Here is a 27,972-nt window from a genome sequence, read left to right as displayed (position 1 = left end):
GTGACAGGGCTAGAAAACAGCCTGCCTAGGGTATGAGCCTAGCTCTGCAAACGCAGAGCTCTGCTGCAATCACTTGGTTTAACACCTCCCCGTGCCGTGCTGACCTCCCCTGCTGCAGGTCAGAGGGGCTCGACCACTTCAGGGGCGCTTGCAGGCTGGCACGGGTTGAGGAGCTGGGCCTTTCATGCACCTCCCTTTTTGTTCTGCAGCATTTCTGAGCAGCACTTGCTGTGTCTGCGTGACTCATCGGCTCGCAGCTGTTTGCGATTGTCTGCCTCTTCAAATAGCATCCGTCCCCGTGCACCCTGCGCAGGGGGTGGGAGGTGATGATGTCCTCCTTGCTGCTTCCAAGTGCCGGGTCTGAGCCCTGCAGCACACAGCACAGCTAGCTCTTTGCCACCCTTTGTGAAATGAGTTGAAAAAGGTTGTGCAGGGAGGGAGAGCGCCAAGCTGAGTGTGTGTGTCTGCTCTCCGTGCTTAGGCAGGCTTTGAGCTGGTGTTGGGGTAAGTGGGATGCTGCCGTATCCACAGGGAGCTGAGGACAGGGCTTCAGACAGGCCATCTACTGCGGCCCTGAAACCAGGGTCTAGGCAGAAGGTGTGGTGCATGCTGTGACCTGCCGTGGGTTTGCCTTGATCTTTCAAGCTCTTTGCAGTCGGCAGGTTTCTCCCTTGAGATGCGTCTGTCCCTTCCTCCTGGGCTGGTTTGGATAGAAGACAGGGCAGGACAGCATCCGAACGCCTCTCCTCCTGCTCAGGGTGAAGTAGGTTGTGTACCTCCTAACACACCTCAGGGCAGGGATACCTCTTTCACAACTGGACCAAAGCCCAGGCACGAACAGCAGAATAGCCTGGGGGTAGAGAGGTGAGGACCAAAGCTGCTTGGTGTGTCAGTTGATGGATATGGCTTCATTTATGGGTATATAATTATGGTTAAGCGGTGTGAAGTACAGCTGAGGGAGTTCGGCTCGGTGTAAGCACTGCTTTTTCACAGTGAGTGGTTTTTCGTGGCCATCAAGATCTTGTCTGAGCTGCACCAAAGCCCTTCTTGCACGAGGCAGGCTGTGCATTCACAGCATGCCGTGCTCTCAGACCAGCATCCTAAACGACATGATTCCCATCAGGTCTGGTGCTTTTCTGACTCGGAGAGCTGCAAAAGTCTCCTAGATCTATTTGACATTGAATGCCTTCACGGCTAAGCTTCTAGCACTTGTCTTGCTTGAAATATGTTGTTGATCAGATCCGTGTCTGATAACACGTGCACGTTTTATCACTATTTGCTGATTAAAATTTGCTGTGTGTGTCTTCCACGTGCAAGTGGAAGAAGCACGTGTGGGCAGCAGAAGATGTGGCAAATTCAGCAGGACCCAAAATAGCCTCAAGACATGCAGCAACTGTTAGCGTGCTTTTTTCTTTCCCTTGAAACACTTTGTGTTTAAATGAACCTGCTTTTAAACTGCTAGAAGAAGAAAGTAGCACAAAGCCTGTTTCCAAGAGGCCAGATGGAAAACACCCATGGTGTAGGAAGCTCCTGGCTGCGAATTGCTGAAGGAGTATTTTGGGGATGCATCGCTGCAGGTTTGTGCTAGACTCCCTTTTTTTTTTTTTCTGGCTGTGCTCTTGGATGCTTCAGGAGGTGGGATACTGGGGCTGCAGGACTGCAGGTGGGACCCCTGCCCCTGTCGGTGAGCTGTCTCCCCGAGGTGGCTGTTCCCGCAGGCCTCTCCACCCTGGGATCAACTGAGGTGGCCTTTTCCAGTGCTTTTCCACTTCTTTTGGTACCAGAAATGTGTGTTCAGAGGCTAGGGGACTTCATTTCTGCTTCTTTTCCTGTTTCTATTCTGATGTTGAGGCCAGTGTGGCAGCCTGCTGCTAGCACTTCTCGTTTCCAGAGGAAGCAAAACTTACTGCGCTCGCCTTCCCGTGCTGTCCTCATCATTTCAGACTAAGGAGCGAGTTTTGTGAGCGCTGGAAAGCCCCTTCCTTGCTAACGTGGCCTTGTCTCATGATTATTTTGGCTTTAGGGTCTCTGCAGTCCCCAGGACAACAAGCAGGAGGGACCCTCAGAAGTCTTCATGGGTCCTCATTCCTGTTGTGCTCCGTGCTTGCTGCTCCCTACCTTGGGGGGAAGGCAGGATGGAGGGAGAGGGGAAAGTTCCTACCTTTAGGCTTCAGGAAACAGATAAGATTTTCTCTCTGCTTTCTGAAGCTGGCCATATCGAGACACCCCTAAACTCTTTTATAGATGCAAGTGTCGCCCATAATTTTTTTTGTCCCCTTTGAATTCAGGTGTTAAGCACTGCCTAAACACCAGTCCCTTTGAAGTCTCCTCTAAGGTTTCATGTTTATCTCCCAAGCGCTGAGTGCCAGACAGCTGTTGTTGGCCACGTGTTTGCCAGGTTTTGTTGCTCATTTCTAAGGCTCGTGGTTAAATACTCTGCCCTGGCTGTAGTAAAATGTGTCTCATGTCTTCATATAAAAGGGATTTCTTGCTCATAAAATCTCTGCAGTGTTCCTGGATGGGTTTCCTGCTGCTCCTCCTCAAGGTGCATTATTATGTATTCCCTAACCTCTCCTGTCATCTTGAATCTTTACCTTCACTTTGTTTGCTGTTGTGGAGCAAATCTGCTGGCAATCTGCTGACTGAGCAGCTCAGGTTCCTAGGAAGGCCGGTACAATTGCGTCATTTCTTTGCCAGTGTCAGCAATTTTTCTTCCTTTCTGTCCCTCTTCCTTTCTAGCTTTGCTTGGAGAAGTAGCCACGAGAGACAAGAGACAAGGCTCTTTTCCTGCTCTCCCATGCAGATATGGAGACTGGACCTTGTTCTCTGTTCCCTTGCAGGCTGGTACAGCTCCCCGGGGCTCCTTCCTCCACATGCTCTTTTTTCAGGCTCTCTTGAAATACTCAGACCACCTCTTCAGTGGCATCTGTATAAGCAGCTGGCTGATCCTTAAGCTGCAAAATACACGCAGACAGGCTTCAGAGAGAGGCTTTTGACTTAGGAGGGAGGAAGGATGCTGCCATTAGTCCTGCTGCTGAGCTGCTGTGTCATCTTGCCCGCTCTCACGGGCCAAGGCAGTCTCTCCTCTGGATGTCCAGACACGTCTTTAATGCCGATAACCCTCATCCAACCCCCTGGGACCTGTAGGAGGGAGGCTCCAGCCCTTCCTTAAGAGAAAGAGCAAGTTAAGAGCTGCTAATCTTACCGTGTCTATTCAGGGAGAACTATTTTGGGGATGCTCTTCTATTTAGGACACAGAGGCACAGGGGGTTACAGTGCATTGAAATCGTAGTCCCCAAAGGTCAGCCAGAAAGTGAGTGCACTTTCCCCTGGTAACCTGGAGGGAGCTGGAGACGGGCTGTGTCATCACAGCAGGCACCCACGATGGGAGCACTGTCCTTGGTAAGTCCCGGGTGCCCTTCCTGGGACAAAACACGGGGCTGTGCCCACGCTCAGCTCTAGTTTGAAACTTTATATTTTTGAAATTTATATCGAACATGAATTTGTTCGATTTAGCACCCTCCTGCTGGGATAAAAGGCGGGTCCTGCCTTTGTAGGGCCAGTTCCTTGCTGGGGTCGGGGCTTTTGAAGTTGGCTGAGCTGTGCCCCTTTTTAAGGCACTGAGGACAAGGCCCGTGGTGCCTTAAAGCTGAAACCTGTTGTTATCCAGAAATGAACCCTTTTGCAACTCATTTTATGTGCAGACCGGTGAAGTTTTGCGATGGAAGCTCGACCCTTGTATGGCAAATTGTAAGCCTCCTGACAGGAGATTTGCTTATCTTGGTCTGTTGTTTTTTTTTCTTCCTGGACTCTCCCCAGGTTCCCAGGAGATGCAAACGAAAAGCCGGAAGCCCTTTTTCTAGCTGCTTTTGATGTACCTGCTTAGCATCTCTCTCAAACACCCCCACACACGCCGATCCTGCACCGGGTTGCGCTGGCGCAGCTCCACGGCGCTCAGCCGAGCCGCGCTGCCTTCTGTGGGCTTCTCCGCAGAGAATCACGCGGGGCACGGCTTCCTGATCTTTTGAACTGGGTATCAAAGCTGTTCCCGTGGATGAAAGGCAGGAGCTGTGTGCCCCAGGGCTCTTTCTGGAGCGGGAGATGCTCTGCCTCGCAGAGCAGGGAGCGGGACTCAGCTCTGCGGGTGAATTTGGAAAGGGAGGGCTGTGAAATGTTCCTTCCTTCAGCCTCAAAGGAGAGCTCTATATTTAGGGACTGGTAATCCCTGCCGTGGCTTTGTGCCTCTAATCCCCTGCTCTGGTGCCCTGCCTGGGGAAGATGAGAGCTGAGGGAGCGGGCGCAGTGGACGTGGCAGGCAGCAGGCTCGCCGTGCGCCGTCAGCCTCCCAGCGGTCCCGCCGTGTCCTGGGGTGCCCTGTGGCGGTGTGAGCAGGGCTGGAGGGAGCCCGGGAGCAGAGCAGAGCAGTGTGCCCAGCCTGGGGGACCCCGAGCAGATCCCTCATGCTGTGTGCTGCTCGGCACACGGCACTGACAGCTCCTGGGAGCAGTCCGGACGTTGCTCGTCACGCTCAGACCCAGCAGTTTGCACCCACGGGATTCATCCGAAGGCTCAGGCTCGTGCGTGTCGTCATCAATAACACGCTCCTGGCGTTTTAGGAAAGAGTCACAGGCTCGAAACCTGTGCTTCCCTCTTACCCAACAGAGACTGAAAGGCATTTCCCCTCCCTTTCCTATAGGGCTGGAATTGAAACTTCTGGCACGCGGCGCTGCAGCTGTGCGGTGTGTGCATGCGTACGAAACCCCTGGCTTGGTTTTGCAAAGGGATAGGGTGTCATGCTGGCAGATCGCCTTTGCCACGGCATGGGGCTTGCCTCACATTGCTTAAGGTGAGGTTTTGCTGCAGGAGCAGGGCTGGGGGAAGTAAAGCTCTTACTTGCATTTAGAACAACAAAAAAGAAGCCCGTTTCCTCTGTCTGTGTGATTTAGCTATGCTTTATTTTTTCCTCTTTCAAAAAAGGAACAGATCCTAAGCGCTTTTTTTTTTTCTTTTAATGAAGTCAGTGATTTGTGGTGTCGGGGGTGAGATTTTTGTAGGGTGAGAACTCCTCGGTTTCTGAAAAATGACCCTGTCTGAGCATTTGCCTTCTGAGTTCCTCTTTGAGTCTCAGCTGGGGTGTTTCGTGGCTTTGGGAGGGGGACAGCTATGTTTTGTAAGGCAAGAACGTGCCCCTGGTGCCCCCAGCTCTCCGGCACAGAAAAGCACAGCGCTGCAGTGCTGGGGGCCTGCCCCATCCCTCGTCCCTCAGGCAGGAGCAGTTTGGTGCTGTTCCTGCCTTTGGGACGCAGGCTGGGAAGAGGCAGCGAGGTGAGGAGGTGCCAAACCACAGGGGGCTGCCTCCTCCACTCTCAGATCCACTTTTCACATACCCTGCTTCTGTCGGAGAAGTCGAAAGCAGTAACTTGCTTTGTTTTGCCCTGTTCCTCGGCCTGTGGCCTTGGTTTGTGGGGATGCTGTCAGTGCTCAGAGGATGAGGCCGGCAGGAGGAAAGCTGCTTGTCTCCCTTCATGCCCCTTTCTGAAGGCTGTGCCCTGATGGCACGGCGTGACAACGTGCAGCCTTGGCGTGTGGGGCTCTGGGGCTGGTCGGGGTAGGCTTGTGGAGTTTTCTAAATACCTGCCACCTCCTCTGACTGCCTCTCTGTTCCTTTGGGCAGGAAGAAGCTGACGCTGCTGAGGGAGATGCTGGCGGGCTGCGGCGCAGGCACCTGCCAGGTGATCGTCACCACTCCCATGGAGATGCTCAAAATCCAGCTGCAGGACGCGGGACGAATTGGTGCGTGCGCCTGGCCTCCGAAACCCTTCTCCTTCCTCCCACCCTCCCGGGCCAGAAGTGTCTCAGGTCGCGGTGGAAATTCCTCCTCCTCTTTCCAACTCGTTTCCTCCCCCACTTGCAGAGGCCCTTATGGCTACAAGAGGTGGTATTTCTTGCTCAGGGCTTGGGGAGTGAAGCAGCAAATGCTGCTGGTGGGTGGAGAGAGACAGCAGAGGTGGCTGGGTGATCAGCTTGTGCGTGATTAAGACTAATTAGTTCTGCATCCCCAAGGGGTTAGCATCCTCCCTTGTTCTATGGCACTTCATCCGTCCCTGTGTTTTCTGGTGTCTTTTCTCTCTCTTTTGCCCCCTGTGTGATAGCACCCCCCTGACAACTTCCAAGGGTCCTTAGCAGATGATTTTTCTCTCCCCTTGCTCTTTATTTTCCTCCTGACAAAGGCAGCAGCTGTGGCTGAACCGGTAAATAAAATTCTCCCGGCGTGCTGGCTTTGGAAGAAGTTGGGGGCCAGGCTCTGAATAATCACAGCTTTATTTTCCATTCCTCTGCTTGCTGTTTGCAGTGCAGGCCTTATCCTCTTTGTGTGTAGCATTTGGAAATGTTTGAAGGAATTAAGCCGCGGTTTGAGGGCTCCGAAGAGGCTCTCTCTGCCCGAACAGCCTGTTCTCTGGGCGGCCAGGGGCCCGCGGCGTGCCAGTTGGTTGCTCACGGGTTGATGTGCTCACGGGTTGATGTGCTCACGGGTTGATGTGCTCTCCACCTCCTGGCCAGAGAGCAGAAACGCATCGCGGCTTGGAAGGGCTCCTGGAAGGAGCCGAGGAGCTGCCGAGCTGCTGATCGCTTCCGAGGGAAGGAGGCTGAGAGCAGGGGCGTGAAGCACGGTGAGCACCTCACAGAGCAGCTCTCTCTGCTTCTCCCCAGCGGCCCAGAAGAAGCTGATGGCGGCTCAGGCCCAGCTCTCCTCGTCCTCTGCGGCGGGGGCAGCGGAGCCGGTGGTGGAAGCACGGCCCACGGCGACGCAGATAACCAGGGAGCTGCTGCGCAGCAAGGGCATCGCGGGGCTCTACAAGGGCCTGGGGGCCACGCTGCTAAGGTAGGAGGCTGGGTGCAGGGACCAGTGCCCGCTCTGACACCCTTTACCTGGGCTCACACGCAGATTTAAGGAGGGCAGAACAAGAGCAAGGCCTGGTGGGGTGGGGGGCAGGCTGTGAATGTCTTTTAATTTAAAAATGTTGACCTCTGAGTGTGCTGGGGCGTTGAGAAATCAGAGGGGTGGCTCCCTGCATGCCTCACGGGAACCTGCTGTATCCCACGCAGGCAGCTTTGACCCTGCCGAGTTTCACTGACTTTCTCACGTTGATTTTGCTCATCCTCGTCCTCCTCCTTCCCTCCCCCAGGGACGTGCCGTTCTCCATCGTTTACTTCCCGCTGTTTGCAAACCTGAACAAGCTGGGCCAGAAGGACCCCAGCGTCAAGGCCCCCTTCTACGTGTCCTTCCTCTCCGGCTGCGTGGCTGGCAGCACGGCCGCCGTGGCTGTCAACCCCTGTGATGGTGAGTGCTCCGCTGGCCGCCTGCAGCCACAGGGCAGCTGCCAGAGGCCCTGGGGCCGCCGAGGTGAGGAGGAGGGTGACCAGGCCTGCCTCCACACGCCGCGAGCCTGGGGGAGGTGTGGGAAGGGAGCCCTGCTGCCAGGGCTGCCTCCCGCAGCGGGAGGTGTTTCCTGCAGTTGGGCATGACCTGGGCTGCTGTTTACACAGAGCTTTGCAGTGCTGGCTAGGCACAGCAGGAAGAGGATGCCATTTGTTTCAGCCTTTCTTTGAAGGATGTGCCCCTGACAAGGCACGTTGCCACGTGCAGCGATGCCCTGTGCTTGCCAGCCGCTTACACGCGTTCCAGAGGTCATGGGCAGGATCCCTTTCCTCCTGCTCCACAACATCTGCCTTAAATGACACCTCCTGGTGGCTCTGCTGTGAAAAACAGCAGAAGGCAACTCCTCAACGTTACACGCTTCATGGTGGAAAGACATCTAAGAGCAGCACCATGTATTTTCGATGCTTTGGTCTGCTCTTCCAGAAGGAGCTGAGCATTTGAAAATGAGCTACCATTTTGTACACGAATACTGACTTGGAATTATTTAAAGCTAGGTCAGCTTTGGAAGGCTTCCTAGGTCACAGTGAGGGGAAGGGGTGGTCAGCTTTTGGGTAGTTGTGTTTTATTTTTGTCTGTAAAGGAATGCGTTTGCTTTTCCCCATTTTGCTGATAAATGTATGAAAATGGTTTCTGTTCCTAGTGATCTCCTTTTGGCTGTCTTAAAGACGTTGCTGGTGGGTTTGGCTCTTGCCTGCTTTGAAACCAGTGACTGCAGGTGGAAGGGCAGCCACTCACTCACCGCTGTCTCCTCTTTCTCCTCAGTGATCAAAACACGGCTGCAGTCCCTGCAGAGGGGAGTAAACGAGGACACGTACTCAGGAATCCTGGACTGCACCAAGTAAGAGTCCTTGTGGGACAGATCATCGACCGTACGGCACCTGCTGGTGCTGCTTCTAGACCCAGCCAGCTGCTTCCCCACTGCAGGTTCCCTCTATCTACCTAGATATAGATAAACAAACAGATACACACACACAGATATCTGTGTGTATATGCAGATACCTGTGTACATAGGTATATAAGTATATACGAGACCAGATATATACTGGCCATATATATAGGTACACAAAAGGGAACTTGCTCCTATTTTAAGCAATGCAAATATAGCAAAGGGCCCACTTCTGTCAAAGCCACAGCCGTCACAACAGCAAGCTTTTAATTTTGCAAAGGGAGGCACTGGCGTGGCTGTGTCTCCCAAGGCCCTGTTTGAAAATTCGACAGCATTCAGCCTCGTATCCCTCTCGGGAGAGCTCCAAGCACTGGCTGCAGCAGTGGGTTCTCTTGGTTTTATATCCCGAGCTGTGCAGGCACCTCTGCTCCTGGCCGGAGAGGTGAATGGGGTCCCGTGGGGAGAGGTAGATGATGTGTGGGGGCTTGGGTTTAGCACCAGGGGTAGTCGGAAAGCCAGAGGCTGTCCCACCACGTGGAGGGATGAGGTGGACACTGAGCTGTGCTGTCTCTCCCCAGGAAGATCTGGCAGAAGGAAGGGCCCACGGCCTTCCTGAAAGGGGCGTACTGCCGAGCCCTGGTCATCGCCCCTCTCTTCGGCATCGCACAAGTCGTCTACTTCATCGGCATCGCCGAGTTCCTCCTGGACATGCTCCCGAAGCACCGGGCCTAGCCCCGGCATGCCTGTGTGTGCCTGCCCGTCCTCTGCCGAGCCCAATTCATCCCCGTGTCTGTCGTCCGTGTCGATTGGTGTCAGAGCAACAGCACAAAGGGTTTGTGCCGGAGTGCCGAGTGGAGGTGGTCTCCAGACGAGCAAGCATGGGGAGGGAGAGAGTCCCTGTTCTGTCTTCACCTGGAACCTGCCCCCTCCCGCTCCTGCCACGGACAATACCTAATTATGCATATCTTGTTCTTTTTTTTTCCTTTTTTTGTTGTTTGTTTTTAATTGTCATTCTTAAGGACACTGGTAAGCACAGACTGGGCCCGCAGACCCCTAAGTCTCCTCCCAGCACCTGGAAGGAAGAGGGACGGGAAAATATTAACCTGAGCCCTCGTCCACCTCAGCTCCCTCTTCCTTCCTGGGGGCTGCAGCTGGCTGAGGAGGAGCTGGAGGGGCAGCAGTGTCCCGTGTCCCCTCAGCCCCTCCTTGGCTGTGCTGGGCCCCAGCTGGGGCAGGTGCTTTGCACAGGGGGCCCAGCGCTGCTGGAGGGGCGGCAGGAGGGGATGCTGGAGCTGGCAAGTTCCTTGGCCTGGAAACCTCCGCCCCTTCCCTCTCCCTTGCTCAAAATTGAGTTAGACTTAGCTGAATCTTTTGGAGATCGGAGGAAGGGAAAGAGGCTCGTTGCTAGTGTTTTGTAATTATTTCTGTTTTAAAGCAAAGGGACTTCCCTCCCAGCTAGGTGTCACAGGCACATCAGCGAGACGCAGAGCCGAGCTGGCTGCTCTGCAGGGAACATGTCCGTGGGATCCTATGGACGTCTGAAGGTGCTTCACTGCTTGGCTGCAGGCAGGGGAGGGAGAGGAACTTGGGATCAACTATTTTTTCCTTTTTTTTTTTTTTTTTTTTTTTAAATAAGCAGGGGCTGTGGGGAGGGAAAACCAACCAAGTAAAAAGAAACCACTCACATTCCTTCAGCCTCCCCGCCCCAAGCATCAAGTGGTGGCCGCAGCGGGTGCACGGTTAGCCGTGCACATTTTCTGGCCTGGCCCCAGGTGCAGGAAAGGAGGAACCTGTTCTGTTGCCATAGGGCCCAAGCTCCAGGAGCCACACTGTAAGGGCTGAGCATTTGTTTGTACCTCGCCAGGTGAAAACACAAGGTCTAGTTTTGCTTTGAGGAGCTGTTGGTACCTGCGTGGTTACGGGATGGAGGCCTGCGGACCACAAAATCTCATCATCCTGCTCGCTCCTGGGGTCGCGATCGCTGTTGGGTGGCAGGGGGCAAATCCACACTGAAGAACCCACGCTGTCAAAGGGATACTGCCCAGATCAAATCACTTGTCAGAGGACTTCCTTGCTAAGTACTCTCTTGGGCTGTGTTATTAATTCTAGCTTAAATTATCTTAAGTGCTAGATCGTCAAACCCAGCGTGATCTCCATTATTTATTCCATTTGCTGCAATCCACCCGACCTTGATGTTTAAATTAAACCAGTCAAATCCACTTTTCATTCCTTCTTTTCACTTTTTTTCTCCAGGCGCTTGCTTGGTGTTTGTGTTTCAGATGTATATTTAAATTAATTTAACAAAAAAATCCATGTTTTTAATGTTTGAGAGAAAACCACCCCTGTTTCAATGTCCTTGGGTTAGTCTTTTTTTCCAAACCTGTGCGTTGAGGGCCTTCTTCCTAGATGTGTCCCCTTTCTCTTAGAAAAAAAGTTGTTCTGTGGCTGATTCGTTACTTGTCACTTTGCTTCTGTGAATCACTTTCCTTTTTTATGACTTTTCCTTGTACCTGGGAAGGAATCTGTGCAGAGATGATCTCTGAGTCCGATAGATGTCTGTGGTGTGTGTAGTGCCGTGATGCTGCTCTTGCTCTGGATTTCCTCTGGGTGGATTAAAAGAGAAAGATTTGTGGTTTTCTGTTTTCTTTTTTCTTCTTTTTTTTTTTTTTCCTTGCTGCTTTGTGATTCACAAGGAGGGTCCCTCAGAGAAACCCTGCACCTAAAGCAGGGGGGTTCTGCTCGCCCTTCTGCACGGGGATTGCCCCTTAAAGCTGGTGACCCGGGGACCCTCCCCTTGTGCTGTCTGAGTGTTGGCAGCTGGGGGGGAAACTCGGTGCAGGTGCAGGGCTGAAATCGAGGGAAAGTTCCCCTTCTTTTAGATGCTTTTAAAAACCTCTTCATGGAACTGCTCCCTCCTCCTGAAACCTCCAGCTCCTCTGGTGCCTCACAGGGAAATTGAAAGAAATCAGCCTGAGCTTTGCAAAAATAAGGAAGGGAGGTGGGATGCACACCAGAAAGCAGCAAACTACCCCAAATCCCACTTGCCGAGAGGCCGACGTTTATGGTTTTCCAAACCCAGGTGTAAGTTTGGGGGGCCTCAGAGCTCTTTTCCTCCCTGTTTTCCCCACCCTGCATTTCGGAGGGGTGAGGGCTGGGGGGCACCTGAGGGGTTGGGGAGGTGGCAGTGGCTGTGACCCCGCAGGCTGTCACCGACCAAAAGCTAAATACAGGTCGAAGTGGGGGGATTCCAGTCAGTTAATCATAGAAACCTGTAAATGTTTGTTTTTGTTGTTTTTTTTTTTCCTCCAGTATTAAGAAAGAAAAGCAAACAAACGTGCTTAGAGCAACACAGCTCTGCCCGCCCTGGCCAGGTCTCTGCTCCCCTCTCTGCAGGTGACGTGTCCCCAGGGCAGGGGACAGCAGGGGCGGCACCTGGAGCAACCTAACCCCATTGCTCCAGCATGGGGTTCCCCTTGGCCACAGGCCCCTTTCGGTCATACTTTGTCCTGTGTCACCTTGTCCCTGTCCTGGCACTGGATCTGGAGCTTTTTGGTGCATAGTGCCTGGTCTGGGCAAGGAAAAACTGCCCTGGAGGAAAGGGGGGAAATGCACTGAGAAGTGCAGCATCTGGAAAGCGAGGAGGAAATGTCCTAAAGCAGGGGGAGGAAAATCCTACAAAGCAAAAGGGAAAAGTCTGGGGAAACGAGAGAGAAATCTTTAAAAGCTACAGTGAAATATCCTGGAGAGTGATGGGAAAATTTCCTGCAAGACGAGGTAGGAATGCCCTAGAAAGCTCTAAGGGGAGGAATTCGTCACAAGCAAAGGGGCAAATTTCCTGGGACTCATCAGGAATTTTGTAGAAAGCAATGGGTGGTGTGCCTAGAAAGTAATGGGGGAGCTAACAGGGGCATTTCCTCAAAAACACAATGGGAATTCCTGGAGGATATAGAAAACCATATGGGGTGTCTCCTGGGAAGCAAAGAGGAAAAAGTGCTAGGAAGCAACAATGACATTTCTTTAAAAAAATAAAAATAAAAAATGTCTTTCTGAAAACAAAAAAACAAAAAAAAAAACTTTGGAAAATTGGTAAAATTCTTGGAAAGTGAAGGGGGAAAATGCTTAGTAAGTAAGTGACATTTTGTTGGAGCATGAAGGGGAAATTTCCTGGAGCAAAAGAGGCTAGGAAGCAAGGGAGGAGCTTCCCAGAAAGGAAGGTGAATATTTGCTGAAAAGCAACAAGGAAATCTCCTAGGAAACAAGGGAGGATCTTCCCAAAAACCAATGGGAGGGAAATGTCCTGCAAAGCCACAGGGAACGTTCCTGGAAGACAAGGAAGGGGTCCCTGGGAAGTAATGGGGAAATTTCCTGCAGGGCAACAGAGAGGGACAGTGGGGGAACTTTGTACAATGCACCGGGGGGAAATCTGGCGAGGAAGGAGAAGAAATTATTGGGGAGCAACGAAATTATTGGGAGCCTCTCAGCACTTCCTCGTAAGCAACAGGGAGAAGTTCCTGGAAAGGAGGAGGAAAATTCCTCACAAGCGAGAAGTGTAAAGGAGAAAGGGGCCCAGAGCAGGTGCTAGGGCCCCAGGCTGTCAGCACTCGAGGCCTGGGGCAAGGCCTTTGCCTGTCTGCCCCCGGGGGCTTCTTGGTTTTAAACGCTCCCCCCAGAGCTGGGCCAGGCTCAGGGAGAAGCGAGTGCTCAGCCCTACTGCCGACTGCCATGAATTATGCCATTCCCTATTTTCCCCTCGTCTCACGCGTGGCCTCCCCAGTCCCGGAGGTGCAGGGGGGGCTCTGTTTCTCTGTTTTCCGTGACGGGCCCCCGGCACTTACTGGAAACCAGCTGCAGCCCGCCCGGGCGCCGCTTCCCCTTTCCAGCACAGGGAATTTGCCCCCAGCCTCCGTCCCCCTCCCAGGGGCTTGCGGGGCCACAGCAGCTGCAGGCGGGCACCCCGTCAGAAATGTCCCCGTGGGGATGCACAGCATCAGGCCTGATTTATTATTTTCCCCTCTTATTTCTTTACGTTTAACCCTGGTATTTGCATCAAGGTGGCAGGAGGCTCTGTGGTGCTGCAGCTGTGCCGTCCTCGGGCTGTGCGGGGAGCCCTCACCCCGGGAGCTCCATTTCCCCGCTCACGCCCTTAGCGTGCAAACCCAGGCAGCCTGAAAGGAGAAGGCACGCAATAAATATCGAGCAAGCAAACATAAAAAAAGAGGCACGGGAGTTTCCAGCCTCAAGGTTGAGCCCTGCGTGCCTTTGCCAAGCCGCCAGTGCACCTGGAAAGCCCCGGTGGCGGCGGGTGCAGCCAGACCCGGGCGTTTTGGGGCATCCAGGGGCCGGCCCCGTTACTCCATTTTGGGGTGCTGCCCTCCCTTGCCTTGGCTCTTTGGGGCTGGAGCAGCCTGTGGGGAGCGAGAGCGGCCGGCAGCTGTGCTGGATGCGGAAACCACAGCCACGGCACCGAAACCGGGGCCGGGAGCCGCCAAGGCTAGGCCAGCACCGGGCACCCCAAACCCCCCCCAGCACAGCAGGGTCTGATCCTGTCCGGGACCCCCCCCCCCAGCCCTCATCACCTCCAGGCCTGCAGCCCCCAGGGGTGTAGCTCTTACAAGTGCAGCTTTCAGCCTGAATTTGCTGTGTTGTTGTTGTTTTTGTTGTTGTTTGAGGGGTGGAGTCACAAATATTGCGGCGCGGCACTGGTCAGCGCAGTAATTACCTCGGAGGGCACTAATTGCTTTCAGGTGGGCACAACGGGGCTGGCAGCTGCTCCTGCTCACCCCCTGCCATCATCGTGGTGGTGCTCGGGGGGCTGTGCACCCCCATCCTGAGCCAAGCCCCCTGCACAGCGGGGACGGGGATGGGGAGGGGAAGGGGAAGGGGGAGACCCTGTGAAAGGGGACCCCAGGGGTTGCAGCTCGGTGCCGTGACCCCCCAGCCTGCCACCCATCCTCCCCCCCAGGCACCCAAGCAGCCAGTTTCAGTTTCGGGAGCCCCACGTGATTTCCAGGAAAGCCGCTCCCACTGCTGATCCTATAAAAGCCGGCACCCGCGGAAGGGAACCCCGATACCAGTGGGTTGGGGGGAAAGGCACCGGGACCCCCCAGCCAGTCCTGCTGCTGCAGGGGGCTCCGGGAGGGGAGCGAGGGCAGCGGGGACACCATGGCAGCGGCGGAGAGCGAAGGGTAAGCGGCAGCCTCCGCCTGCCGGGCAGGGGGCCCAGCACCGGGCCGGGGGGCTGCGAGCCCCGAGCCCCCCGTGGTGACGGCCCCGTGCCCCCGCAGGGACGCCCAGAAGCTGCGCTTTGGGCCATGGCTGCTGAAGGCCATCGACAGCGGCTTGTACCCGGGGCTCTGCTGGATCGACCCGGCCCAGAAGGTCTTCCGTGTCCCCTGGAAGCACAACGCCAGGAAGGATGTCACCAGCAGCGACATCGAGATCTTCAAGGTGGGTGGGAGGGAGGGGAGAGGCGGCCGCCCCGCCTGGGCCGTCGAGGTTGGATGGGAGGGGGTGCAGGGAGCAGGGACCACAAAGCCTGCAAGGGAGGTGAGGTGGAGGCCACCAGCAGCGACCTCAAGTTCCTCAGTGTGGGGGGACGGGCTGACCACGAGGCGGGGGCACAGGTGTAGGCCAGCAGTGACCGTGAGGTCTCCACGGTGGGTGAGATGGGCAGACTTGGGGAGGGGGCACCAGCATCCCCTACACCGGGTGCCCCCGTGGCCGGGGTCCCTGTGCTCACCCCCGTGCCCCCCAGGCCTGGGCACAGGCCAGCGGGAGGTACGAGGGGAGCCCCGAGGACCCGGCCAAGTGGAAGACCAACTTTCGCTGCGCCCTGAGGAGCACCCACATGTTCACGACGCTGGAGGACAACTCCAAGAACAGCGACGACCCTCACAAGGTCTTCGCCGTCACCTCAGGTGAGCCCAGGCCCGCAAGGAGCAATTGGGGAAGGGGAGGCCGAGCTCGGGGCGCCCCCCTCACCCCGTTCTCTTTCCAGCTGCTCCCCAGCACGGCCAGGACGCAGGGTTTGGGGTCCCTGTGGCGGACGCCCCACCACAGCAGCAGCCACAGCAGCAGCCACAGGTACCGGGGTCAGCATGGCAGGAGGGGAAGGAGCCAGGGCCTGCATCCCCCATCCCCCAAATCCTTGGGGTGCTCCAGAACTGGAGCCCAGCACCCACCCCGTGCCCCAGGCCCTGTCAGTAAAGCTCCCTCCTGCTTCCCTTTGCAGCTGGAGCTCAACCACCACGATGTGGCCCCACAAATCGTCCCCCGAGGTAGGCACCGGTCCCCCAGCTCGTGGGGGGGGCACCTGGGTGGGTTTGCCCCAGGGCCAAGCCACCACAGGGTCCTGCTGGCTAGCGAAGGATGTAATTTGGGGTTGCTGATGGCTGGTAAAGCTCCCCCCGCCGTGCCCCCCCAGGCAGCACCACTGCTTCCACCACGCCGTCAATGACGCTGGAGGACCTGGACACACTGCAGTGGGTGCTGCAGCACTGCAACATCTCCAACACCGACCCCACACCGTCCCCCTGGCCGCCCGCAGGTGAGACTGGCCCTGCTCGGGGCCGGGGGGAGGCGCAGAGGGGTGGGGATGACCCTGTCCCCACCTGTGCTGTCTCCTCAGGGGATGTCCTGCACAATGAGGATGCTCTGCTCCAGCCCGGCCCCGGCCAAGGCGGCTGCCTCCCCCCGACGGCGTTTCAGGAGTGGGGGCCCGCGGCGGAGCAGCCCCCGCTGGGTGCCTACGGCCCCTCGGAGCACATGCTGCTGGGGGAGCAAACCATCCCAGGTGGGTGCTGCAGGGCTCCGGACACGGGAAACCAACATAATGGGGCAAGAAGTGACTGGGGGGGGGTGTTCCCAAATTGTGAGGCTGACGCTGTCCCCGTGCTGTCACAGGAGCCGTGCCGCTGCCATGCCACACGCACCCCGCCGAGCCGGAGCCTGCTGTCCCCGTACTGTCCCCGGGCGAGGAGCTGCTCTTCCACCCCAACGCCAGCCCCGCGCCGCCTGTGGATGACACAGGTGAGGGGCTGGAGGAGGGAACGGGTTGAAGTTTTGGGGGCCGCCGCTGACCGCTGCTTGTTGCAGGGATCCCCCCACACCTGGATGTCACCATCTACTACCGGGGGAGGACGGTCCACCAGGAGGTGGTGAATGACAGGCAGTGCCTGCTGACCTACCAGTCCCTGGACCCGGTGGTGGTCCTGCAGCCGGGGCAGCACGTCTTCTTCCCCAGCCCCGAGGGCCTGGCCGACAGCAAGCAGCGGCAGTACACCGAGGAGCTGCTGCTGGGCGTGGGGCTGCGGCTGGAGCAGCGCGCCGGCAAGCTCTTCGCCACCCGCCTGAAGAAGTGCAAGGTCTTCTGGGCTCTGTCGCAGCAGCTCGACAACGGGAGACCCCCACCCAACCTCCTGTGCCGGGACCAGGAGACCTCCATCTTCGACTTCCACAGGTTTTGCACAGGTGGGGAAGGAAGGGTGGAGGTGGTAGGAAGGGGGCAGCCCCAGGCTGGGCACCACCCGACCCCTCCCGTCCCTTTTGTCCCCACGGTGCCCGCTGCCGTCTCTTGGGCTCGCCCCGAAGCCAAGCCCGGCCTTTGCTTTGCAGACCTCAGGGACTTCCGCGACAACCGCAGGGAGCGCTCCCCCGACTTCACCATCTTCCTCTGCTTCGGGCAGTGCTTCTCCAACTGCAAGCCCAAGGAGTCCAAGCTCATCCTGGTGAAGGTGAGCGGCCCCAAGGGGGCTGATGGCCACCCCTACAGCCTGGGGAGGTGTTCCTGGGGGCCGCGGGAGGTGGGAAGCTGGGGGGGGAGCCCTCAGGGGCTGGGGGTGATGTGGGGCTGGGTACAGGTGGAGTGGGCCCCTCGGGGACAGGGGTGCCCTGGGTGCCTCCTTCCTCAGCTCTAGGGGGACGGGGCCACAAGGGCTGCCTGCAGGACACGGTGCCCCTTTTCTGCCCCAGCTGGTGCCCAAGTTCTGCGAGCACTGGTACGAGCAGGTGCAGCGGCAGGGAGCCTCCTCCCTCAACAGCGGCAACGTCAGCCTGCAGCTCTCCGACTCCTTCAACCTCTACGAGCTCATCGAGCAGTACAACATGCAGATAGACTGACACCCCCTGCCCCTGCCCCCTCCGGCCTCTTCTGCGGCGCTTGCAGAGTGTTTTCGGGTGCTGTTGCATCTGGACGGACCGATCTCCCCGCTGCACAGCAGGAACGAGCTGCGTTAGCTCTCCCTGGGCACTCCGGCACCCCTGCTCTGGCCGCAGGTGCTGACGGAGAATTAGCAGAGCACACCTGGGGCCATGCAGGCCAGCCACGTCCCACCGTCCAAGAGAAAGCAGCTTTAAAAGCTCCAGAAGTGGTTGGCAGAGCCTCTGCTCTGGCTGTGCGGCACTTTACCCCTGCAGCAGTGGCGAGGCATCAGAGGTGGGCTCCCTCCTCCTCCACCCCCAAGGACAGTTTCACCGGCCGGTGCTGGAACTGACACTCAGCTCCTCTCAGCCAGTACGGGCAGCTGCTATCCTGGGTTTTTGTAGTGTGGTCACTTACAGATTTATTTTTCTGATTATTTTTTTTTTTAAGTTTAAATATATGTATATCTAAAAGTGCTTCCTGCTTGCTGGTGTTGCATAGACATCTGCCCAGAGCCCTTCGTGCCCTGAAGCCCCCAGGCCAGCTTTGTCCCAGCAGAGCCGCGGCCAGCTGCAGCCCGACAGTGACCACGTCCCCTTTGGGAAAGGGATCGAGGCAGGGGTTAACCCCAGCAGCAGGGAGTAGGCTGCTTGACGTGCAGTGGCCTTTGCAGCTAAATTATTAACCTTTGGGGCACCAAATTGCTGCTGTGCTTTGTCTCGTAGCTGCTGACACTGGGCTCGTACGGCAGCAGCTGTGAGCACGCTGTCCCCTGGAGACGAGAAAATTCCCACACATGAAGGACGCGTTTATTTATGTATTTATTTCCATGCATCAGGGATGCATGCAGGACTTGCATGCCAGGAAGAAAACGCGTTGAGAGCAGCTCGTCTCTGCCTTAAAAGTAATATTTATGTCTTCCACAAGCACCTCCCTGCTCGCCTGAGGTTACTCACTTGAGATGTTCTGGAAACAAAAAATAGAGTCACGGCAACACAGAGCACGGGGGAGCGCCGCAGGACCAGCCGGCTGCACGGACCTGCGTGGGGAGGGTGGCACGGGGACACGGGCAGGGGACCTGCCACGCAGGGCCCCCACCTACCTGCCGGTTGACGTGGATGCTGCTGGGTCCAAAGGTGGTGGTGCCGTAGCTGGTCACGTAGTAGTGAACGGCTGGCTGCGCCGGGGGCACCTCCGGGTGCGTGGGCACTGTGGGGACGCAGGAGGGGACCGTCAGCTGTTAGGCAACTCTGCTCCCATAAACCCAGCCACTGAGTTATTCAACCCTAAAGATAAACAGGGAGCCCCACTGGTGACAGGACAGCGGGTAGCAGCTGCTTTGGGCTCAGAGAGAGAGGGAAAACTGCTGCGGTTTGGGCGTCGGGGGACATGCTTCCAGGCACAATGGGCAGTGGGAAGGGGGAGCACAGCCGGTGTTCCCAGGCCTGGCTGTCACAGCCACCGCCGGCGTGGTGGCCAGGGCCTGCCCATGGGGTGAGATGCCCTGAACCAAAAGGGTTTGCAACCCACCGAACTGCACAAAGGCTGCTCGCTGCCACTGCTGGGCCGGGAAGAGAGGGCCATGAAGTGAGCAGGCACCAGGCATGGGATTTCCCCTACAAGCTCCTCACCATTTAAAGACAGTAAACACGCCCCTTTACCCCCACACCTCCCATTTAACCCCCTGCTTCTCGTCTGGCTGCTCTGTGGCGCTGCCCTTTCTGGGCTCACCTTTTGGTAAGAGCAGCTCTGTTCCAAACCGATGACCACACGTTCCACAGGTTTTAACTTCTTCCTTCGTCCTGTAAGGGAAAAAGCCCCAAGGATAAGAATGAGCAGGATCTGCCTTCAGCACTTCCCATGGAAGATGGTGCCAAGGCGGTGGGCAAGGATCCCTCTTCCCACTCCGATGTAGGGCCCTGTGGTTGGTGGGATGGGGCCGCCTCCCTGGGTGCCCGAGCCCCCTGCTCTTTATGAAATGGGGGAAATCTGGCACTGCCCTGTCCCAGACCAAGCCCGAGAGGACATTATGTGACTTTTCCCTAAGCCCCCAAGTCTCAACTTTTTTCTCCTTTCCTTCCTTGCTCGAGTTTCTCGTGCCATTAAATGCTACCACCTGTGTGGCACGGGCTCAGAAGGGCAGCACAGGGCCTGGCAGCATTGCAATGAATTCGACACATCTTTTAAAAGCTGATCAGCCTCCCTGGCACTGCAACAGCAGCCATCAGGCTCCAGCCCTGTGCCTGGCGAGACAGCACATACATACACAGCGTTTTTGCCGTCCATGTCTGGCCAGACCAGCTCCGCAGGACAGCCGGCAGTCCGGCAAGGCGTCTTCACGCACACGTGCAGCCCTGGCCACTCCTCTGAGAGCTTCTGGACGATGAACACGACAGCCATGAGGAAGTCCCAGGTAAACTGGAATCCTTCAGGACAGAAGGAGAAAGTCACAGTTACTCATGACCACCCAGAGTGGTGGCCTGGGTGAACGTGGATCATTTCCTGCTTGGTTGTGTCCGTCAGAACCGGTGTGCCAGCTGCTTTTCGCCTTAACCAATTTCCAGCCCTCTTCAAAGGGAATTGCTGCAGAGGTTTTTGGCTGGGAGCCACGGCACCAGCACAGCACACAGGCTGCACGGGAACAGGGACCCTTACCCGTTGTTCCTGCTGGCTTTCTGCTTCGGAGCTCCAGGTAGCTGTACGCCCTCTGGTTGTTCTCTTTGATCAGCAGAGGCTTGCCGTTGCATATGAGCAGACAGGTCATCTTGGCCACCCAGTGTGTGGAGTAGAAGGAACAAGCTTTCACCAGGAACCTGCAGGTAGATTGCCTGAGGCTTTAATCTCCTTCCTCCCGCACATGGAGAAAGAGTGGCACCTGGTGGGCCTCAGAAATACAGAGCCAACATCAGCCAGAATCGAGCTAGAAGATAAAAGAGGACCTCAAAAGCTCAAGCAACCTCTTAAGCCAAGAGCTGCTTCCATGTTTGGCCACCAGATAAAACTCTGGGTACAAGTCAAGAACCCCAGGAGACCTTCCGGAAACTGGAACTGTCCCAGTGGAAACTGGACCCTTCCCAGCTCTCTGCTGTAGTGGGACTGGGAGATCTCCAAGTGCCTGGATAGGCAGACTAGCCCTGTGGCCTGCCAAAAAACACCCTGCATGAAAGGTAAAGCAGAAGGACTGTTTTCCTTGTTCACATCCAGTCAGCAAACATCAAAATGATTCACGTACAGCCCCACAAGTCTGGGGTAGAGTTGAGGTCCCACCATGGTCTCCCGAGTCCTGGCCTTGTGCCTCAGCTGTTTTGGTTGCCACAGCTGAGAGCCTGTCATAGCTGCTGTGTCCCAAACCAACCCCAACGCCAGCCTCAGCACGGCCAGAAACAACTGCTTACCTCTGAAAGAAACCCTCCGGTATTTCAGGTGAGAAGTAGGCGCGGATGTGGAGGTCCTCGGAGTGATCTCCTCCCCACACCTCAGCGACCTCTTCGGTCTGGTTCAGGTAGGTTGGGAACAAGTACCAGGACTCCCCTTGGCCCCGCGTGGTCTCCCACGGCTTCCCAGGCACAAACTCGCAGGCCTGTGGGTTGAGAGCTTTGGCGTGCCTCACCTCCAGGCAGAGCTCGAAGTGCTCCAGGAGGCTGAAGAGCTTCCCTCTCCCTCTGTGGGGCTTGTACCCCATGATTTCCTCAAAGACGTCCTGCATCCCTTCCGAACAGAGCTGGTACTTCACCAGAGCCCGCACTGCCCGGTGGCACAGCATTGCCTTTGATTTGAAGGTCCACACCCAGTTGGACCTGTCTCTGATGGTGGCGTGCTCTGCGATCAGCGTGTCCACGGAGATGCTCTCCAGCTGCTGGACCAGGCGGTACCTCACGAGGAGCTGGGCAGGAAGAAAGGGAGGCAGGAGGCTGCAGCGAGAGGAGCACCGCTGGGCTCGGGCTGTGCAGAGATCGTGGTCTTTGTCCCCGTGCTTACCCTGAACATAGTGATGAGGAAAGTGGGCTGCAGGAAGACGGTGCTTTCCAGGTGCTTGATTTCCTCGTACCACACAATGAGCCCGATGCGGTGGAGGTACCGCAAGATGTCCTGCAGCAGCTCTCTGTCCAGGCTGGCCAGGTGCTCACGCAGGGAGAGTTTGCTGAGCAGGTACTGGAGGTCCATCATGCCTAGAGGGAGACGCAGGTGCTCAGTACGCTGCCCACAGCTGCCAAGCCAGCAGTTGGAGGCTTTGCAGAACCAAGGAGCACCACCAGTACCCATAGTCACACAGGCCGTGCCACCCCTAGGGCAGCAGCCGGGACCAGAGCGATGCTCGGTGCCCGTGGCACAAGGTGCTTTGCCCACCCTGGGCTGTCCTGCTGCGGTGCTGCAGCAGAGGCCTGAGAAGCAAAGCTCAGAGGGCATGCAAAAGGTGTGCACAGGCGTCCCCAGGGAGGTACCAGCTCCGCTGCCGCTCACGATGAGTGCCAGGGGAACGTCCCCATCTGCACACACGTCCCTTGGGGCGCTGTAGCGAAGCCACCGTGCAGGAAGCAGCAATGCTTCGCCCCGCCACCCTCCAGCTCCCATGGCATTGCCTTGCCTCAGCGCTGGTGGGAGCTGATGGCCTGCCAGGACCTCAGTGGAGCACCTGAAAAGTGAGGCTGATTCTGCTTTTTTCAGTGTTTGAGCGTATGGCTTGTTTCCCACTAGAAGACCTCTGAGGCAAGTTTAATCTCAGTGTCATTTAGTCATGCAGAGAGCACAGGGAGACAGGCAACAAAATGTGGCTTATCTCCACAACACACTGGAGTTTGCTCCTCATCCTCTAGCCCTGCAGCTGCAGGGGAGCCAGAGAGGACTCAGGTGGTGCAGGAAATTTTTTTCTTTTGCTTTGGAAATGTAGGTGAGGAACTAGGGCTGCCCTGCTAGGCCTGTCACTGAAGACACAGAGAAGGGGCTAAGGGCGTTAAATAAATTTGGCAAAACATAGGTTTTGGAAACCAAAACCGCTCACCATGCTCGGCCACCTCCTCGCCCTGCGCGATATCCACGATGGCGGCTTCCACCTGCCGGTAGACAGGCGGCAGCACCCGGACCACCTCGGGGAAGAGCTCTTCATTCCTCACATGCTCCAGAATCGTGGCTTCGAGCCTTTTGATGTCACGGTGGTTCGTGCAGTTGACAGCAACTAAGTCTAAGATCTGGAAGAGAAGAAGCACACACACCTGCCAAAGGGAAGACCGGCGGAGGCCAGGGCCACACAAAATGGTGGACGCCCTGCTGAGGGAAGCCAAGCAGCGCTCCTGGTTGCCCAGTGAAGCTCTGCATCCTCGGAGGTTCGCCACACTGAACAGTGTGCTAAGCACCACAGGAAGGACAGCTACCCCACTAAACAGGCCTGTGTAAGCATCCCAAACCCTGCGAGCTTGCCCAGCTCCCCTGATAGCTGCAGCAAATCCACAATAATCGGCCCTACGGTTAACATGTGGTTCTCCATCTCCTTCAGCCTCTCCCACTGGTCCACATAAAACTCAGGCTCCTCGCTGTCCTCCAGGTTGTTGATGAAGTGAGCAAGGTTGTTTTTTCTCTCCACCAGCATGGCCGTGATCTTGGACATGATGTCGGACCTCTTCTCCTCCACCTCTCCCTCCCGGCAGCAGTCCACGTGGGTTCCCACAGGAAGCACCACCGAGTTTGGGACTCGCATGGACAGGTTGTTGATCCAGAAACCAACAAGGTCCTTGAAAGTGTCATCGTTAGTTTGGTACCTGGGGAGGGAGAGAGAGAAAAATTCCCAAATTCACATCTAATGCTCTGAACCTTTGAAGACTGAGTCCTTGAAGAGGAATCTCTGAGGCAGAAAGCAAAGCTGGGGACCACATAAATTGGGATCACTTGCCACAAGACAAGTTAATGCTTAAACCTCTCAAAACAGGGGGCTTTAGTAAGGTGATGCCAGAACTAGTGGCTTAATAAAAAATGTGATCTCCAAAAAGGGGGAGAGTGAGATCTATTTAGTCCAGCAGAGAACAGCTATGAATGTACAATGGAACTGGCAAGAATTGTGGAAATAGAAAGGAAAAGCTTACCCAACCCAGGTTCGTTTGTCTGCTCCCACTCTGCCTTGAATTCAGCACTTACCTGTGGAGGTTGATGACAAGGATGACAAGTGCCTGTGGGGTGATGAACACGTGGTGAGTCATGTAATACTCCAGCTGGCCAGCAAAGTCCCAGAAGAGAAAAGTGAAGTCATCGATCCGGAACTCGCTGATCTCTATCCCAACTGTCCGCTCTTCCTTGGGCACCAGTTTGCTTTGTCTCTGCTTCAGGCTCTTGCAGATGGTGGATTTCCCTGCCAGCGAGGCCCCCAGGAACATGGTCTTGACCCTCTTGTCCTCCTGCCCTGAACCACGTTGGAGCTGGTTGAAGTAATTCAGGATCTGCTGGATGCCACCGGCGCACACTTCGCTGGGTGGCTCCCTGAGTGGGTTCCCGTTGGCCCTGAACATTTTCAGGGACTGTCCCTGGAACAGCTCCTTGGGGAGCTGGCGAAGGGCATTATTCTGCACGTGGAGCTCCTGTAGGTTTGCCAGCTGCAGGACAGGCTGGGGGAAGGTTCGAAACAGGTTGTTGGAGATGTTGAGGTACTGGAGGCTGCCTCGACAGGCTGCCAGGTCCCTGGGGAGAGCACCCAGACGGTTGTTGTTCAGCCGCAAGTGCTTAAGCCTGGGGAGATGAGAGAAAATCCCCTCTGGGATGACTCGGATTTGGTTCTGATTCAGTTCGAGCTTCTCTAACCAGACCAGTCTCTGGATTTCGCTGGGAAAGTCCACGATCTCGTTCTTGGACAGTATGAGCTTCTTCAGGTTGCAAAGCTTAGAAACGCCAGCGATGCTCCTGAGTTTGTTCCTGTCGAGGTCAAGGCTCTCCAGCGCGGGATTGCTCAGGACTGCTGGGGGCAGCACCCGCAGCCTCTGGGTGGAGAGAGTCACCTCCCGCAAGCAGTCCTGCTCTGGACCTGGGCACGTGGGACAGGAAAGGTTTGTAAGGACCCCACGCAGCTGCCGGCCTGCTGGAAGAGAGCCTTTCAGCTGCACAGGGGCAGATCGTTTGCTCTCTTGAGACCTTGCGCTTGGCAAAATTTGAGACCATTCTGTCCAGCAAGGCAAAGCTGAGGCTAAACGCAAAGAGCTGTTTGAGCAGCGTGACCACAGCTCCTGGCCCCGCTCAGGAGAGGGAACAAAGCCGAGACGAGAGGATCTTGTCTGGGCCTGAAGATGGGGGAAGCGGCAGAAGAAATGGTGCCCACCACGTCTCAGCCGGGAGCCCCAGGGTCGCAGTAACAGCTTTGCTCTCATTAGAGCACTGTGAGAGCTGTGCCAGCAGATGCAGCTGCCCTAATTTCAGCAGTGGGCTGGCATGGCAGAGCCAGCATGTGGCGGAGAGCTGCTCCCCAGATAACCTGCCCAGATCGCCCTTGTGCTGCCACCCACCCCCAGTGCCAGACCACAGCCAAGGCAAAGATGCTTTGAGGCCAGGGCTGGCGAGATCAGACACTTCCTCTCTCACATCCTCCCCCTCCACATGCAGGCTCCGACTCCCCAAATCACTGCTGCCAGCCCAAGGAGGCCAGGGAATAACGCAGGGAGATCAGGGGTGTCCCAGAGGATAGGGAGCAGGAGATGGGTGCTGCAGAAGGCCTCGGGCCAGAGCAGCCCCAACAGGAGGATGCTTATAGCAGAGGGATTTGCATGTGAGAATAGAGCCAGGGGTCAGGACTAGAAGCAAATAGAGCTGAACTCGCTCTCCTCTCCCTTGTTTCACTTCCTCGCCGGATGACGCCGCGCGTGGCACCCCCTTGCGCAAGATGCCGGGCTCAGGAGCTTTCAGCATCACCACCTAAACCTGGAGTGTGCCACGAGCCCGCTTGGAAAGCCAGCTTTGACCCGCTCCCAAACACCTCTTCTTGCCTCTCTCCTCCAGAAAGACAAGCCAAAGGGCTCCCACCACCGTCCGAACCAGGCCCCGTGGGCAGCACGAATTGCCGGGGCAACTACTCACAGGCTCTGGGCTGGGCCATGGCCCTGCAGCGCAGCACCGGCTGGATCCTCCTGATCGCTCGGCCTCCCCCTTTCGTTTCCTCCTCTTGTGTGGCTCCCCGCCTCCCCGGGCTCTGCACGGGAACCCCACCCTCTCTTTCTCCATCCATGCCCAGAGCAGCTCCCAACAGCTCGAGCACGCCTGGGCAGACACCAAGCCCTTGATCACCGCGCTCGACAAATGACGGGAGGATCCCGGCCTCCTGTTTTCAGCTGCCCGTAACGTAGAGGACTCAGAGCAGTTCTTCCTCACACTCTCACCTATTTGCATTCTCTTACGGGACAGGAAAACAGCTAAATTGCGGAACAACTTAATTGCTTTTAAATCCTCATGGTGGGGCAAGGGTACCTACCTGTACTGCTTGGTAATTATGAAGCATTTCCCACATGGAAACGAGCTGCCACCCAAGATCCTGGCCTCAGAGTGCTGTACACCACCCAAACTGTTGTAACCCTAAAGGAACACTCTTCTCTTAAAATGCAGGGACAAGGGCTCTGTGTAAGACAGGCCTTCACCCCTACAAGGAGGACAGTGACCTCTTTCAACATTACCTTACACAAGCCAGGGAGCTCATTCCTATAAAGAATGCCTGGAGGTCACCTATGGGATGAAGACGGTGGCAGAGCAGGGCTCCTGTCAGCCTCCAACAATCCTTGTGCTTGCTAAAGGAACTTCTCTTTAGCTTAAGTGTTACCACTGGTGTAGAGGAGGGGAAGAACATTAACAGGAGGTCATTGCGCACATCAAATAAATGAGATTTCTTCTGCTGAATAGGTGGCAGCACCTGATCTGAGAAGGTCAACCAGAAAAAAAAATGCACATGGAATATGCAGCATACTAGAAAAATTGTTTTGTATAACATGCTCAGAAAGGCATTTTAAGGTATGTCGCTCAATGTAAGTCAGCCCTTGGGAGAGGCAATCTCATGAATTTATTTTTCACAGTAGGCAGATTGAAGGAACCAGTATTATTTCTCACACAACTTCAGGGGAAAGCACTTGCACAGTGCGTGTTTTTCAGCTTCGATGCTTCTCCAGGCAAGGGCAGGTGCAGATGTAAGTGAAATTTAACAGCTCCTAGACTATACACACATTTGAAATATCTTGCACCAGGCTATTACCTTTGCAGCTAATTCAGACTAGTACCAACCAAAAACTGAAAACAGTGAATCTGTCTGGGGAACAAAGCAGGAAGTTATTGTCTTCCTAGTCACCAGCATAGTTGCTTCCACTACTGGGTCAAGCTTTGTCATTCAAACCTCTTGTCAGGTGCAGGCTGTTCACTCGAGAATTGTTCCTCTGATAAATCCCAAAGTGTCTGATTGTCAGCCTATATGGAAACTCAACTAGATAACACTCTAATTCTTGTTTCATCAACACCATAAAGGCTTCTGGGCTTTATTTTCTCAAGAAACCTAGCAGAAGTGTTTCTGTTCACAATCCCACACCCACCTGTGAGGCATGCATTCTAGCTACATGTTTAACTGTAAAACTAAAACTCTGCTCCCTAAGAAAGAGACTTCCTTCCAAAGTTTTGGAAGTCATCAACCCCTCCATTCAATTTGCACTTTCATACAAAGAGCAGACCAGGGAAGACCAACCCCAAAATGCTCAGGGCTTCTCCTTAAGCACAGCTCTAGGATAGTGAGATAGCAAATTGTGGCAGCGAAGTGGTGTAGGAGGTCAGGCAGTACTGGTGGAGGTTTTTGTTTGTTTGTTTTAAACAGTCAAACACACACACAGAACAGATACTTAGAAGCCATCAGAATTACAATATGCCAACAAAGCTCGAGACAGAAATCAGCATTTGCTAAAAAGTCAGGAAAGCCAGCAATGGATGGGATTTCTTCCTATTTGTGAGCTCTTCCCATGCTCACGAGGAAAAATAAGAGCTGAAAAGTTCCTTAGTTCATTTAAAACAAACAAGCAAACAAACAAACACCCCCAAGAGCTTATTTTCTCTTTGAAGATGAGCAGCAAGACCCTCAAAGAGGGTAGTTCCTGTGTGCACTTCACAAATGTTACTGATAACTGGTCTAACGGGCCACCTATACTCAGATCCCCTTGAAAGGAAAAGCCACTTTCTAAGTTGTTTTTTAAGTTGTAACTTACTGTTTTTTTCTCCAGCTTCCTTATTAAAATGCCTTCTCTCTTCCTAACACAGGAAAAAGGAGCTTTTTGTCATATTCAAAAGGTGCTGAATATATTTTCAAGTTGCTGTATTTCAGACGATCATTTAAAACAGTAGTTGCTCTACAGTATGTGTGAACAAGGAGTGCTTTTAAAGTGTTTTTAAAGCAACACAGAGCCATTACACATGCAAGATGTCCTTGCTTCTTGAAAAGGAAAGCAGTCCCCCTCCTTCATAGGAGGAACACTTACTTATCCAAATCCAGTCCTCTCCTAGAAACCCAGTATTCCT

At 55.4% G+C, this 27,972-nt stretch overlaps 3 protein-coding genes across 10 annotated transcripts in view; 2 read left to right on the top strand and 1 right to left on the bottom strand.

Moving 5' to 3' along the window:
- Positions 1-10,962, top strand: part of SLC25A22 (solute carrier family 25 member 22) — a 35,353-nt gene extending 24,391 nt beyond the window's left edge. For all 6 annotated transcript variants that reach the window (XM_068684499.1, XM_068684495.1, XM_068684497.1 and 3 more), the window contains 5 exons: positions 5,675-5,793; positions 6,712-6,883; positions 7,188-7,342; positions 8,204-8,279; positions 8,906-10,962. In XM_068684499.1, coding sequence (XP_068540600.1) covers positions 5,675-5,793; positions 6,712-6,883; positions 7,188-7,342; positions 8,204-8,279; positions 8,906-9,059 — 676 coding nt within the window. In that variant the 3' untranslated portion in view covers positions 9,060-10,962. The remainder of the gene's footprint in view (positions 1-5,674; positions 5,794-6,711; positions 6,884-7,187; positions 7,343-8,203; positions 8,280-8,905) is intronic.
- A 3,383-nt stretch (positions 10,963-14,345) lies between these two features.
- IRF7 (interferon regulatory factor 7) lies at positions 14,346-17,942 on the top strand. 2 transcript variants are annotated; one of them, XM_068684491.1, is made up of 11 exons: positions 14,348-14,512; positions 14,612-14,774; positions 15,082-15,244; positions 15,325-15,410; positions 15,559-15,604; positions 15,751-15,873; positions 15,955-16,119; positions 16,230-16,355; positions 16,422-16,796; positions 16,941-17,059; positions 17,298-17,942. In XM_068684491.1, exons 1-11 carry the CDS (start codon positions 14,490-14,492, stop codon positions 17,442-17,444), a joined length of 1,536 nt encoding a protein of 511 aa, XP_068540592.1. In that variant the 5' UTR covers positions 14,348-14,489; the 3' UTR covers positions 17,445-17,942. The 2 variants fall into 2 exon arrangements, with proteins under 2 accessions (XP_068540593.1, XP_068540592.1); XM_068684492.1 differs by lacking the exon at positions 15,751-15,873 and having other exon boundaries at positions 14,346-14,512.
- A 317-nt stretch (positions 17,943-18,259) lies between these two features.
- On the bottom strand, positions 18,260-27,897 carry LOC137857679 (malignant fibrous histiocytoma-amplified sequence 1 homolog). Of its 2 annotated transcripts, XM_068684489.1 has the most exons (11): positions 25,513-27,897; positions 23,593-24,469; positions 22,928-23,219; positions 22,466-22,652; positions 21,445-21,635; positions 20,862-21,349; positions 20,122-20,279; positions 19,733-19,892; positions 19,198-19,268; positions 18,569-18,675; positions 18,260-18,432 (listed from the first exon to the last, which is right to left on the bottom strand). In XM_068684489.1, exons 1-11 carry the CDS (start codon positions 25,658-25,660, stop codon positions 18,415-18,417), a joined length of 2,697 nt encoding a protein of 898 aa, XP_068540590.1. In that variant the 5' UTR covers positions 25,661-27,897; the 3' UTR covers positions 18,260-18,414. The 2 variants fall into 2 exon arrangements, with proteins under 2 accessions (XP_068540590.1, XP_068540589.1); XM_068684488.1 differs by having other exon boundaries at positions 23,593-27,897.
- Positions 27,898-27,972: the final 75 nt, after the last annotated feature.

Source organism: Anas acuta, chromosome 5 (assembly GCF_963932015.1).
Source record: "Anas acuta chromosome 5, bAnaAcu1.1, whole genome shotgun sequence".
Classification (NCBI taxonomy): domain Eukaryota; kingdom Metazoa; phylum Chordata; class Aves; order Anseriformes; family Anatidae; genus Anas; species Anas acuta.
This window is presented reverse-complemented; position numbering and strand designations above follow the sequence as displayed.

Excerpts from the sequence above, each read along its gene's own strand:
- IRF7 (XM_068684491.1), top strand. The coding sequence starts at position 14,490 with ATGGCAGCGGCGGAGAGCGAAGG. Across the intron at positions 15,605-15,750 it reads CCCACAAATCGTCCCCCGAG|GCAGCACCACTGCTTCCACC; the intron begins GTAGGCACCGGT and ends GTGCCCCCCCAG. Across the intron at positions 17,060-17,297 it reads CCAAGCTCATCCTGGTGAAG|CTGGTGCCCAAGTTCTGCGA; the intron begins GTGAGCGGCCCC and ends TTTCTGCCCCAG.
- LOC137857679 (XM_068684488.1), bottom strand. The coding sequence starts at position 24,809 with ATGAGAGCAAAGCTGTTACTGCGACCCTGGGGCTCCCGGCTGAGACGT. Across the intron at positions 19,893-20,121 it reads AAAGCCAGCAGGAACAACGG|GATTCCAGTTTACCTGGGAC; the intron begins GTAAGGGTCCCT and ends TCTGTCCTGAAG. Across the intron at positions 19,269-19,732 it reads ATGGACGGCAAAAACGCTGT|GACGAAGGAAGAAGTTAAAA; the intron begins GTATGTATGTGC and ends TTTCCCTTACAG.